The sequence below is a fragment of the Macrosteles quadrilineatus genome, unplaced genomic scaffold, assembly GCF_028750875.1.
Source record: "Macrosteles quadrilineatus isolate MER2022 unplaced genomic scaffold, UCM_ALF_1.0 Scaffold_1__1_contigs__length_201487025, whole genome shotgun sequence".
NCBI classification, from domain to species: Eukaryota; Metazoa; Arthropoda; class Insecta; order Hemiptera; family Cicadellidae; genus Macrosteles; species Macrosteles quadrilineatus.
This window is the reverse complement of record NW_026542594.1, coordinates 18,941,675-18,957,165: the sequence shown is the minus strand read 5'-3', so window position 1 is coordinate 18,957,165 and position 15,491 is coordinate 18,941,675. Positions and strand designations below refer to the sequence as shown.

Sequence of the window (15,491 nt, the reverse complement as noted above, 5' to 3'; positions counted from 1 at the left end):
TTTATGGGGGTTTTATGGGAAAATGACATAATTTACAATAACTTTTGAACCGTAATTTTTACAGATATGGGATTTGTACCATTTTGTTCAGAATATAGAGGACTATAACATACTAATTTTTTATCAAAATCGTTCGGGTCATTTTTGGGAAAATCATATTTTTCCGTTATTTTATGGGGTTTTATAGGAAAATCCACATTAAAAATAAAAATGTCTAAAAAATTAAAAAAAAAACTATAAAAACTGTAAGGACTATAACATACTATGTTAAATCAAAATAGGATTTTTTTTCTAAAATCCTATTTTTCGTTATTTTATGGAGTTTTTATGGGAAAATAACATATTTGACCATAACTTTTGAACCGTAATTTTTACAGATATGGAATTTGTACCATTTTATTCAGAATTTAAAGGGCTACAACATACTAAATCTTTATCAAAATCGTTCGGGCCATTTTTGAGAAAATCCGATTTTTCCAGTTTTTTATGGGTTTTTATGGGAAAATCCCCATTAAAAATCAAAATTTCAAAAAAATGAAAAAAACGCCTGGAGATACAATAGATTAGAACCTACATACTAAATTTCATCGAAATCGGACCACAGGTGTGGTCTCTAGCTTTGTACACATCCAGACACACAGACACACACACACACACACACACACACACACACACAGACATCACTTTGAAAACCACTTTTTTGGGTCCAGGGGGACCCAAAACGAATATATCCACTCAAAACTCAAACTCGAAAATTTTGACGAAAACAATACTTTCTCCATATACTATGGTATAGGGGGAGAAAGTAAAAAACAGTCATGAACTAAGTTTAGCCTTGAATCAAGCTCTTCAAGATCTGTCAAAATGGTTTAAAGTTAACGGTTTGAAAATGAACCACATTAAAACACAAATAGTAAAATTTCAAACTGCACAGTGTAGGGACGATCTTGAAGGCTTTGTTTATTTTGATAATGAAAAATAAATCTTAGCAACACAGCTAAATTTTTAGGAATTGATGTAGATAGTTTATTGAATTGGAAGAATCACATTCATAACACCTCTAAAAAGTTAAATTCAGAATGTTTTCAAATGTTGGTCTTAAGAAATGTTGTTGATTTAAACAGTAGACTAATGATTTATCACGCTTTATTTTCGTAAATTTTACAGTATGGAATAGAGCTTTGGGGCGTCACCTCTGATTCGTATAAACTTTTTAAACTTCAAAATACCCCCGCCGCAGCAAACCTGCAGACTAAGCGAATTTCCATTTGCCTGATTGGATTTACACTAAAATGTCTCCTTAAAAATATCACATTCCTTATTTAAATAGAATCAGTTTAACACATACTTAGGTTTGCTGCAACAGGGAGGGTAAAAGTGTTTTTTTATGTAAAATGTTAATAGTTAGTAAGAAATAAAAACATTTTCCAAATTTGGGCAAAATATGTTAATAAACAAGCTAACTACAACAGTTTACTTATTCTCCATAAGAATAACATGTGAATTTTAAATTTACAATTTTTTGGAATTTTCTCCGTAACCATTAGGTGCATTATAACGCTTCAATCCTTATATATAATACGTGAAGGCGATATCTACAAAACACTACTCCTCCGTTAATAATGGACGGATTTTTACAAACGACGTGTCAAAATAAAGTATTTTTTGTGTAGACGCCCCCTTTCACCAATTCCTGTAATAAAAATCCTCGGGCTTTGCCCCACAGGCCATCAAAGTTGGATTTTCTCCCATACGATTAACATGGGGGAATTTAAATATTTAATTTAATTGGAAACTTTGTCCCTACTAATTTGAGAGAACGGATGGGCGTAGAAACTTGGTAGAGTTGTCCAAAGAAAGGTCTTGGTCTGTAGATGAGTTATCAAAAGAAAAACTAAGCAAAATCCCTTAGGGCTCTGCCCCAGAAGCCTTTAAAGATCCCTCCACAGAGTTGTTTACATTTTGGCTATGTGAATAATACATTATAATAAATCAGCTGTTCATTTTTAAATTGTATTTCACATATTTATTGGGAGTTACTGAATTGTACCAAATAAGTATTTGTAATGTTATTTTCTGATTTAAAATTGATTTTCCTCTTTATCATGTCATGTTTTGCAATATAACATTCCATTACAAAATCAGTGGAAAATCCTTTTATCACAGCAATTCTTAAATTATTTCTTATTGAACTATCTTATATCTATTGTACGGGTTGGTGTCTGCCTTTTTCAACACTTTTGCCTACATTTTATCATATTATTCTACACATATCAAATATTTTTGTTGAAATATCTGCTCTTATCGTGTCTAATAAAATCCAAACATAGACACCTTGCCTAAAATGGTACCCATCTTAACAAATTATTTGCACCTGCTTATATTACGGACTTTGGCGCACTGGGTTGGTAACATTATTGAAAATAACACTACATCTTGGCTGTAAAATATGGTACAAAGAGAAAATACGATATGAGCAGCTACTGTCATGACAGAAAGGTCACATTCCTTTTAAACTAGATCACATAATCCTTTATAAGATACGTTGATTACCAACATGTAAACGTCAATATATACGTAACAGCCAATTCACAGTATTTTTGCTTTTTGAAAATGTCCCATTGCTATGTCATTTGCATGATTTGTTGCCCATGAAACCGCCAAGACCATATAAATTAGGAGGCCCCTAACAGTTCAAGAATAAAAGCCAACTTGACTTCAAGTATTCCACTACACCTAACATTCTGTAGAGAGATTATTTTCACAACTTTATTTTATTGATAAGGCTGAGACAACTAACTGACATCCCCCAAGTCAAGGAATTCCAGCTTTAATAGTAACCCCAAAATAAATTTCTCAAAACTATGCTACAGGGTTCATTCATCGGCACAGAAGTATGATATGAACTGACGCGACGCGACGAAGGAAAAATCAAACTTATTCTGTAACGGATATACCTCCCTTTGAAGTTAGAATATGTCTTTCCAAAAATATTTTCTTTTCAAATAAAATCATATTACACTGATGAAATCACAGATGTGTTTAACTACAAAAGACCCACCAATACGATTTTAAATACTATTTAAAGGTTCTTCCAAAGGAAGAGATATCATATACTACAGTAATAATAACTCCGATGACGTACGGTATGGGAAATATTTTAATCATTCAACCAAAGGAATGATCAACCAAATTTGGCAACTAACACAATTAAAATCATTATTGTTTTTACACTTATTACCTTTTAAACAATGCTAAATGCTCAAAATATGCATATTTTACCCAATTTATCGCAGTTAGATGAATTAACGTAAGCCTTGAAAGGAACCGTCGATTTCGACGGGGTTCACCTAGTATACTAAATTATTTGTTTTTTTAAGCTCTACAAAATAGTTTGGAAAGAAATTGCAAAATGTTATGTATTTTGAGTCAACAATGGGAAAAACACATTTTTACCCCATAAAACCCCCAATAAACCCCCGTTCCCATGGTCTGATCATGCTGGTTCGCGAACTCGTTCGAATAAACGTAGGTTTACACGTTTGTACCAAATTTCATCAAAATCGGATCGTTTTTGCTCGAGTTATCGCGCTAACGGACACATATATAAATAAATAAATATATATATATAAGTTATATATAAGTTATATATAAGTTTATATATATATAAATTATAAATATATATAAATTATAAATATATATAAATTATAAATATATATATATATGAATTTGAACGGATGGTGTTTTTGGCCTCTAGGGACCTCAAAACAAACAAACAAATCGGTCCCGGGTCCAGGTCTTACCATGAGTACTACGGTAATAGCTTATATAGGAAATTCGCTAAAAGAATACTTCGAATTATGACTTTTAAACCCGTAAAACATTCTTGCAAACAACTTTTTAAAGAACTAAAGATTCTAACCGTCCCTAATTTGTATATTCTTAAATGTTTATTGTATGTGAAATCAAATTTTGAAAAACTCCACAGTGAAAATAATCGGCACAATTATAACACTAGATTTCATACAGATTTTCAATAACCTATACACAGATTAAATCTTGTGGAAAAGACACCTTCTTATATGGGTAAAAGATTTTTTAACAATTTGCCTGGGTACTACAAATCTATAATAGAATTAGTATCTTTTAAAGAAAAAATTTTGAATTTTTGTTGGAAAAGAATTATTATAGTATTGATCAGTTTCTCGAAGACAAATCAATGTGAATTGTTTGTTTTGTTACTATGTATTTATTTTTACCAATAATAAGCTAGTTTATTTTAGTATAGTTTGACAATGTCACCTGTTTTGTCTGGCTGTGCCAGAGCATTTAAAAAAATGTTTTGTGACAATAAAGATGACTTTGACTTTGATTTCACCTCATTTTCATAATAGTACAGTAGACTCCCTCTAGTTCGGCCACCTCTTGACCGGACTAACTGGACGTAGTAGAACCTCAATTTAATCCAACATTTTATAAACATTGTGGCATAATGGTGGCACATTTTGGTGATCTGGTCATGTGAATCAAATTCCAGACCAAATCGTTCTTGTTGGAAACGTAAACTGAACACATTATATAAAACAGAGGAGACAATTTACCGCAATTCACAGGCCCCAAGAGCCAGCTTTGATGATTGTTTGATTAATTAATGCATTTATATCTGAGAAATATGTACTTGGTTCAACATATGAAATATAACTAATATATAAGTTGACTGGACACAACGTGAACTAACATCTGAATAAATGACTGATAATTAATGATGCAATGAATGATATATTGGATTTGATGTGATGATCTGAAATTACATATTATTTAATTCTACTACTACGACACAATACCTTAAGGGGGCGTCCCCCCATTTCCCAAAAGAACTTAGCCTTCCATGATGTCCGAAGTCAGGTGCACGACACACGACAGACGTTTTTCACTCGTCTTACCCGCTTGCCTCCTTGCGCATGCGCGAGCAGCGGTAGGGGTTGAGATTGGCGGGACATTCAAACAGTGTTGTGGAGATTGACTCCACAAGAACCACGCTCTGCTACCACTTGTGGCATAATGGTGGCACATTTTGGTGATCTGGTCATGTGAATCAAATTCCAGACCAAATCGTTCTTGTTGGAAACGTAAACTGAACACATTATATAAAACAGAGGAGACAATTTACCGCAATTCACAGGCCCCAAGAGCCAGCTTTGATGATTGTTTGATTAATTAATGCATTTATATCTGAGAAATATGTACTTGGTTCAACATATGAAATATAACTAATATATAAGTTGACTGGACACAACGTGAACTAACATCTGAATAAATGACTGATAATTAATGATGCAATGAATGATATATTGGATTTGATGTGATGATCTGAAATTACATATTATTTAATTCTACTACTACGACACAATACCTTAAGGGGGCGTCCCCCCATTTCCCAAAAGAACTTAGCCTTCCATGATGTCCGAAGTCAGGTGCACGACACACGACAGACGTTTTTCACTCGTCTTACCCGCTTGCCTCCTTGCGCATGCGCGAGCAGCGGTAGGGGTTGAGATTGGCGGGACATTCAAACAGTGTTGTGGAGATTGACTCCACAACATTTTATTACATACCCATAAAAACGCCTAATGCTGTATATAAAATGGGCATTAATTAATTTGCATTTTACATCATTAAAATACAAATAGTATTGTGCAATCATTATATGTTAAATCATTAACCTTGGTTTAGTAATAAAAACTGTAACGTTTAAAATCACGCTTACTCAAGCAAAACAACAATTACACAACACTGTACAGCAATAAATCATTTAAAGAACGGTAGAAAGTCTAGTATACTACTGCTACCGTAGTCAGCATAGGCTACTACAACTTGTTTCAGAGCAGAAGAATGTTGATAAAAACATTAGATATCTCATAAAACAGCTTAAAATCACTGTACTTAGTCTTAAAGATAACAACAGTATTAAAATAAGATACAGATAACAACGGACGGCATAAAACACCACTTTTATTTCTCTTTGTTCTTCTTATTTTTTCTTTGGTTTCTCTTCATCCACACATTCAACAAGTTGCCATGGTTACTTATCACCCAACCACAAACAGTTGTGACATAGCAAGCCCACAGGAGATGCGGGTAGCTTGACCTTGAAGCTAAGCTAATGATGCGATTAATTTTTGTTAAATAAACAAACAGTGATGTTTCCAAAACAATAATGGGGGAACCTACTTCACATAAAAAATGGTCAGAAATAGTTCAATGCATTTCAACATATTATACTGAAGAAAAACAATGTAAAATGTTCTTGGTATTTTTATATTTTTGGGGTTATGTGACATAGTTTATCACAGGTAATATGCAACAATTCTCCCATAGAAGCACCCGTCAACTAAACATTTAAGTTGAATCCTGTCAAAAGTAATTCGCCCGTGACTATGTGACTTGTCCCCCTGGGACAGGGCCGGACCATCTGGCGGCCGATCCAACTGAAGCCGAACTAGAGGGAGTCTACCGTATATAGATTAAAATTCAATTGAAAAAATGTCTAATGGAGTATAACATTTGAGCTCAACAACAATTTGGATTAAGTTGAGACAGAACTACTAATGACTCACTATTTTTCATTAACCAGAATCATCGATGAAGGGTAACAACAAGAAAAACACTCAGTTTTACCAATTTAGTTAAAGTTTTCAATAAAATTGATCGGTTGCTACCACAATAAAAGTTGAGCTGTTTAGTATATCCTTACTGGTTAAAAATCTACTTAGAGGACATATAATATCAGGTGTATAAATATTCAAATCCAATAGTTCTCCTAGAAAGATCGATTACAGGGTGATAGAAGGGAGTACACTTAGTCCTACTTTGTTCCAAGCCTAAATAAATAGCATCGGTAAGTTAAACCTGCCCAATGGAAAGTTTCCCTATATGCAGACAAAAGCTCTTTTATTCCAAATCGACCCCATACATATAATTCTGTAACATAATAGTACTACAGGTCCGCAGGCTGGATCTTTTTACTTTTGGTCATGTCAATGATGTTGAATACTGTTGGGTCTTGGGCAAAATTAGGTTGGGTTGGAAATGGACTGCTTTGAAAAGTATTTATTAAAAAAATATTAATTGTTATACTAAATATAAATCTGCCTGAAAGTACAAAAGCTATATCTAATAACACTTGTAATAATATATTTACACTTATACTGTTGACTCACAAGACGGTAAATCCATATAAAAGATGGTAAGTGGTGATTGATTTTTATTGGATCTTTTTTCTCTTTTTTTTAGCAAGATTGACTCAAAAATCAAATCCCCTACAGATCATCGGTGAAACTTATTATCAATTTAAAACTTCTTTAAGGTCCCAAGTGAGGTCCCTTCCCAGGCCCCTGGCAACCGCTGTTTCCCCCATTAGGGAAACACAGCCCTGCTACTCATGACTTTACGTTCGTTGAGATAGCTTTACTAATTTGTATAAAATTAATGAACCCCATACAGTATTTATTGAAAAAAGGGGCTGAATAGATATTCATCATCATCATTTGATATAACTTCTAATTTCAATTATTCATCTGTTATTTTCAGTGATATCTGGAACCGGTTTTTAGAATTTGAGTCAAACATTGGAGATCTAGCAAGTATAGTAAAGGTAGAAAAGAGAAGAAGTGCTGTGCTTGAAAAGGTATGTTGTCTCTGTTCATTCATTAACTTTTGTACCTACATATAAATGGGGTGTAAAAGCGAGAATTTTTTACTGCTTTTGGGGATGAAACCATAAGGCATTGTAATGGTAATGCAAATGAATTGAACCAAACATTGAAATAAAGATTATAAGTTATTTAAATTTAATATTAGTAGACAAAAAACATGCTTAAAGAAATACTTAAAAAATGGTGTAAATACCTGCTTCTTTTAATCCAAAAATTATGTTGCAATGACGCAACTAGTTTCAACTTCTCACAAAGTAGTCTTCGGGCGTCCAGAGGATGTCAAAATCACTTCATCAGAAAGTCGTCGATACACATATTTTACATTTATACACGAACCTGGACACGGACACGAAGATGAACATAGAAACGATATAAAGGTACATTTAATTATGACGAGTGAAAGACTAAAAATGGTAACAGCGGTAAGGGATGATGTGTCATGATTGGATGGATGTAGCGTCTAGACGTTATAAATAAATGTACCTTTTTATCGTTTCTATGTTCGTGTTTGTGTATAAATGTACAATATGTGTATTGGTGGCCTTCTGATGAAGTGATTTTAACATCCCCTGGACACCCGAAGATGACTTAGTGTGAAGTTGAAACTAGTTGCGTCATTGCAACATCATTTTTGGATCACAAGAAGCAGGTATTTACACCAATTTTTATATTCAATGTAATTTGAAGGCTAACAAAAAAAAAAAAAAAAATACTTAAATGTTTGCAATTGTTAATAGATGAAATCTTTAAGTTTGGCCTAATCAACAATGACCATTTATGATGCTATTTTGATGGTTAGGATCCTACGTTACGTTGCATTTCAATTTAAGTACAGTAAAACCCTGGTTAACCGAAATCGGGTTAACCAAAACCCGGGTTAACCAAAACGGTTCCATAAATTAATATAGGATTACGAATAGGGTGCAATACGTAATATGTAAACAGCGAGACGTAGCGCCAAGCCCCTGCCTACGTGACTCATCGCCTTATCAGTGATGCGTGGCGACGACGTGTCCTTGAGTTGATTCCCCGCCGGCCCCCCCCACGCACTACTTCCGGCCACCGACCTGGCAATTCCACATTCCCTGCCATCAGTCACTGTTACAATTAGTTATGCTGTTAATACGTTGCAGTAGTGTACTGTTTGTGACTAGCAAGTCTCTACTGTATGTTGCCGGGTGTTTTTATGTGCAGTAGTGTACCGTAAAGTTGTGTATGTGTATCAAAGGCTTCAAAGCGTAAACAAGTGGTTACTTCTATTGCGGATAAATTAGCTGCTATCAAACAAGTTGACGAAGGTTGGCTACTAAAGACGAATTGCAGCTAATTATGGAATAGTTAGTAAATGGGTTAAATCTAAACCTAAGTTTTTAAAGCAAGTCGTGAAAAATGGTAACATAAAAACTTTGGAGAAATCAGATTTTGAGAAGGTTAACAAGGTGTTATTTATGTGGTTTACCCAACAAAGGGAAAAAGGCATGCCACTAACAGGTCCCTTACTTCAAGAAAAGGCTAAAATATTAGCAGAGTTGTTGGGTGACGAAGGGAAAAGTTTTTGTGCCAGCTCAGGTGGGTTAGATCGCTTTAAAAAGAGGTATGGGATCCGCCAACTGAACTTGTGTGGCAAAAAATTTATCTAGACGCGATAGATATTTTTAAAACAATATTTGCAGATTACACTCAAGGCAGACATACACACAAGTACATTACAAGTAAAGACCAGACATACAATACCGACAAAACAGGCGTTAATTTTAAGATGTTGCCTAACAAATCACTAGCTTCAGCAACTTGGTTTATGAAACAGTTTGTGCTACAAGTTTAAAAGTTTTTAGCTGGAAAAGGTTTGCCGAAAAAAACTATTTTATTGATTCATAATGCGTCCTCACATCCCAGCGAGTTAAAAAAGGGCGATATTGAAGTTTCGCTTTCTTCCACCAAATGTCACAAGTCTAATTCAGCGCGTTCGATCAAGGCGTGATCGAAGCATTCAAACGGCACTATCGATGACTGTTGTTAAGAAGTATCCTACAAGATTGTGAAACACATATAAACTGATTAATGACGCGTTGAAGGCAGTTAACATGAAACATGTTATTTATTGGTGTGCGGAGGGAGGCTTGGTCTAAAATTAAAGAGGAAACATTTCAAAAGTGCTGGAGGAAGATTTATGACGGACTAGACAAACAAGAAATCGAAAGTTTTGAAAATTTGACTGAGATGGTTCATAGGATTCCTGGATGTGAAGAAATGAATGCAAGTGATGTGGACGAATGGGTCGTCGCCGATGATCCTGATGAACTAACCGACCAAGATATTGTAGAGACAGTTTTGCAGCCAGCTGACAACACAACGGAAAACAAAGCAGACGACGTGGATGACGGAATCGGCAAAGTGACACCCGGTGACGGATTTAATGCATTAGAGGTAAGTCAAACACTACTGTATAACCCAGACACAGAAATTTTAATAGATATTTGTTTTTAAACAAGTTAAATTACAACCACTTTTATTATTGTAGGTTGCCCTAAAATTTGTGGAGCAATGTAGCGAGTCCACACCTACGGACGTCCTTCTGATTAAAAGATGGCAGGACATTGCAGCACAAAAACTCTGTGAAGGACAAAAAAAAAAAACAAAGAAAAATAACAGATTTCTGTACTTAATGTCAAGAAATTTCAGTTGTTTAGATTTAAATAACATGTTAGTAACATTTTTGTAGGTTAAATAAAACTGTATTATATAGAAATTGTTATAAATTCATTTTTCCTTCACACCGTGGTAATATTTTTAGCATATAACGGGTTAACAAAAAAATCGATTATCCGAAACGGCTCTCCCCCTTTATTTCGGTTAACCGGGGTTATACTGTATAAATGGTTATCTCTCTGGGGTGCAAACTGTCACTGAAGTCAATATTTATCTTTTACAAAAAGATTTTTCTCCTACTGAAATCTTGATGATAATAAATAAAATTATAATGATAGTAGGCCTAATGGTTAAGCTCACTGATCTCTAATATTTTTGTTTGTAAAATAAATGTTGATGGTTAGTAATCAAAACTTATTGCCATTCAGCATTTTCAATCTCACAATAGATAAAGTCAGGTAGTTTTTACACAGCAGGCTGTTCAGGATTCATAAGCATGATATCACATATAAATATTACGGTAATAAACGTGCATTATGCCTTATCATAGGATAAATACATGCAAAATTTGGAAAAGGTAAATATAGACCAAATACATACATATAGACAATAAATATCACAGATCTAGGATATTTTGTGTGGAATTAATATTAGTGTGTAATATTACCTATATTTGTTAGAAGATTTTCAATAAATATAATGAGTTATCTTTGTAAATAATGTTTTTTTACTTGAATTTCCAGATCCTCTCGAAATACCACACTCCTGATCCAAAATATGATCCCTATCCATGTCCTATCAGCGTAAGATCTTTTATGTTTTTCTCAGCAATTAGAAACTCTACAACTTGAAATATATTTAAAAAGTTTGCTTTAAATCCACCAAAAATGTTATTATAGAATTGATAAAAGTGTCCTTACAACATAATTTTAGTTTTCTATCTTTCTTTGTTAATAAGTTTTACAATTAATTGATCAATTGACATGTTCGTTACCTACCGTCATATACAGTATTCCTCTGTATCTGAATGCTAAACATGGGTGTCCAACTTGCTTTTACATAAGGGGGCTGGGGTGTACGCAATAACCCCCCTGTTTAGTGGGGGAATGTTCCTGTCCCAGAAAATGTTTGAGATTTATTTACAAAATTGTTGATTTTACCCATTTTTGTACCTGAATTTGCTTTGTCAATTTTATAATTGTACTGCAAAATCTAAAAATGTGGTTGGAAACGGTTCTCATGAGGAAGACTCCCCTTCTTTAGCCCATATTAATGGAACCCATGAGGCTAAGTATAGTTGGTTGGTAGCAAATGTAGTAAGTATACTTAGATAAACTTCTATTTAGTTTATCCATTGAACACTAATAGCTCGAACAGTGAGTCTTTTATAAATACACAGAGGAAAAGACAATCCTTAAAAGTCCAGACAAGACAGCTAAGGTATGCAGCAAATAAAAAGAATGTTTTTTTTTTAAATACTAATTTTTAATTAGGTTTACTTAAAAATTTAATTAACTCAAAATTTTTTTACTCTGGCCAACTTTTGGCACACATACCCTTTCAGTATTATTGAATTCAACCTTTTATACCAACAAGTTGACTGTTTGGACCATTTAGCTGTAGTTTATATGGACTAAAATTCCTAAACTCAATTTTCAGATTGCAGAGTTTGAGGGTAAAGAAACAGCACAACTTGTTGACCGCTACAAGTTTCTCCGTTTATATCCCTGTTCTCCAGCTGAACTCAGGTAAGAACCAATGAATGCAAATCAAATGTTGTATGATTAATATAGAGTAACCTGTTGTGTACTTGTTGCAAGTACAATCAAGATAAATCAATTAAATCTTGACTTAACGTACTAAATGTGTGATTCATACTCCTATACTTAAAAAAATTCATGAAACGTGTTAGCTTTCATTATCAGAATGAGAACACTAACTGTAATTGATCGAAAGAATAATGTTACTGTTCTCGCAATCCACAATTTTCATTACACTATGGCCGTTTCAGACATTACACCATCGGGTGGGTAGTGGTACCCTAAACTAAATTAATGTATTTGCATTTTTCACAAGATTTCTTCATTTTAATGGAGTCAATGGTTAATAATACATGGATAACACACAAGACATGACACAAAAGCATTAAAGCATGTTCACAGCTTAAAAACTGGCGACCAAAAGATTAAAGGTTGAAACAGACATTGGCACTATGCCCAAAACCTAATTAATCAACTAACAATGGGATAAAAATATATAATACCCCCTCCGCAGTCCGCAGCAAACCTGCAGACTAAGCAAATTTCATTTTGTCTGATTTTTACTAAAATATTTCCATAAACAAGACATATTTATTCCCCATTTAAATAACATTAGATTTAACAAGTCTTTAGGTTTGCTGCTACGGGTATGTTTAAATATACATACAATACTGCAACAGTTTGAGTTTACTTTTCCTCCATAAAAATAACATGGAAATTTAAATGTAAATTTTTTTAATTTTCTCCTTAATCTTTAATTGTGCAACACTTTAATGGGCAAAAGTTATTGTTTTTGCCTATACAAGATTGTCTTAGTGAAAACTGGGAATTTCCATGTTTTAAGGGTGAAAAAAACCAATTTTTGAACATTTCTAAACCCTCAAGTTTCATGATCCGATCTTGCTGGTTTGCAAACTCATACAAGTTTATCCCACCTTACACCTTCAAAACAAATTTCATCAAAATCGGACCAAATCACTCGAGTTATCACGTTCACGGACACACACACACACTCACACACACATATATATTAGGGATGGATGAGATTGAATTTTTAGTTCGGGACAGGACAGGACGGGAGTTTTATTTCCTTCCCACTTTTCAGGATGAGACGAGACAGAAATATTTTCTCCTGGGAAAAATGGTTTTTTGTTTCAACAACCTTGAATAAACATTATTACAGATATAAAAAATAGCCGAGACTCCGGGTTAACCGAGGCCGTCCTCGGACGATTTTTTTTATTTAAAAAGCAAAAGAAACACGCACAAACTACGTACAGTAATGAGCGTTTGGGTGCTCCTTTTATCGCAATACGCACGCGCTAGCCTGCAATGCGTTAAAACTATTGTACAGTAAAATGTTGGCAACTGTTGTGTTTCCTCGGCCAAATATTTGCGTAGCTTAGCGCTTATCTTTGCCGAATGCATACGGCACTGTCACCCGACACCGCTCGCCAGAGTAGCTGCAGGTGTTGTAACCCGACACCGCTCGCCGCCGGACCAATGCGAACTGTTTCAATGCCGAGACGCGACTGAGCCACTCGCTCTCCCCACCACCCCGATTCGACTCCGTAGCTTATTGCGCATCTAGTGGGCTGACGATTTAGTTTGGCTACGACGCTGGCGCAACAGGGCGGCTAGCCTAAGATCCTCTAATCTAAGTCAAAAAACAATAACTGATTTCTTTGGGAAAAAAGATTAGCTTACTTTGTTTATTTTTGTACAATGTACAGTAAATTAATTTTCATTTCTTTGATTTAATTTTGTAAACAGGAATACTGTACTGTACTGTAACTAAACATCTGTACATTGTGTAGCCTATATCATACGTATTCAGTTGTGCAATAAATTGAGTGTTATATTAAAACAGTGTTTAGTATTGTGAGTGTTACCGTTTCCTCTCACGTTTTATTGCGTACTAATAACATTTCTTGTAATAATAAACTAAACAACAGTTCAGTTAATAACTTTTGTTCATGTTTTAGTATATCTTGAGCTATTTTTAGCCCCGGTAACGATTTTTAGGTTACGTTCCGTGTTATCCGAGGTTCGCCGTATCCGAGGTACCCTCGGTCCCAATTACCTCGGTTAACCGAGGTTCTACTGTATTAGCCTTTGTGGCACTGATTCACAATAACAAATAATTGGTAAAAATACACACTATAAAAACAAAATTTTGACTAAAATATCATAATTGTTGAAATTTAACTGTACAAAATCAGTCCCATTTATAAAAACCCCCTAGCTATCCACAAACATGTTTCCAAACAGACTATCACTGCATTTTTAAAACAGTGTAGTTTTAAAACCTGACATGGTTATTAGTAGGAATGAGGTATATTCATGGTCATGGCACCATGGTCGACATGTCCCGCGGTCATGGCGCTCTCGCCAACATGACTCGTGGTCACGGTGCTATCGTCAAAAGGTCCTACGGTTACAGCGCCGTCATCACCATGACTTGCGGACACGGCACCACTGTCAACATGTCCCGCAGTCACGGTGCTATTGTCGACATGTTCCGTGGTCGTCACGGCGCCATTGTCAACATTTCCTGGGGTCACGGCACGATCGTCAACATGTCACATGTTTGCAGTACCATCTTAAATTTCTCCCGGGATCACGTAGAGATCGTCATCGCCATCACCTCCTGGGTTCTCGGAGCCATCGTGAACATCTCTCAATGGGCAGCATAGTCCTTGTCACCGGCGATATCTCCCACGATCTCGGAAACGGTGTCCTCGTCAGTTGCAATATAGAAAAATTGCCGACGATCTGATAAAATCACTTCCCAAGAATCGGGAATATTTTTTCCCGAAAATTTCCCGTCCATATATAAAAAATTTGAACGAATAGTGTTTTTTGCCTCTGGGGACATCAAAACGAAAAAGGAAATCGGTCTGGGGTCCGAGCTCAGGTCTGACTTTGGCACCTACAATAAATTTGCTTAAATGAACCGGGCTCGTGTGAACCGGACTTAACTCGGTCATTATCAATAATTTGCAACTGGCTATTACCTACTGCCATAAAACTGTTTATGGCTTCATATTGACCTTGTAACTAATCTACAATCTTATTTTATAAGTTAAAATATTTGTTATGGATATTTTATCTTTCTATTAAGAAACCACAAGCATATTACGCCTCCAAAGCTGCTCACCTTGCCATAACCGGCAAAATTTTAATTTAATATAATTTCATATAATTGTTTGCATATTTTTTTTATGTAAGCCTACTTGCTCTCAAATTATGTCATTGCATGTTCTCTATTTTGTGTTCTATTGTTGGATGTGGTTGTTAAAGGTTTAAATTTTTTTTGTTTTGTATATTTTTTATTGTGATATAGGTAGGTACATTAGGCAATCTA

General features: G+C 34.7%; 1 protein-coding gene across 2 annotated transcripts in view; it reads left to right on the top strand.

The window, feature by feature from the left end:
- Nucleotides 1–15,491, top strand: part of LOC129004589 (protein suppressor of forked) — a 137,913-nt gene that overhangs the window by 103,486 nt on the left and 18,936 nt on the right. The window contains exons 12-14 of one of the 2 annotated variants that reach the window (XM_054433142.1): nucleotides 7,591–7,687; nucleotides 11,108–11,167; nucleotides 12,024–12,112. In XM_054433142.1, coding sequence (XP_054289117.1) covers nucleotides 7,591–7,687; nucleotides 11,108–11,167; nucleotides 12,024–12,112 — 246 coding nt within the window. The remainder of the gene's footprint in view (nucleotides 1–7,590; nucleotides 7,688–11,107; nucleotides 11,168–12,023; nucleotides 12,113–15,491) is intronic. The other variant, XM_054433143.1, reaches the window with a different exon arrangement.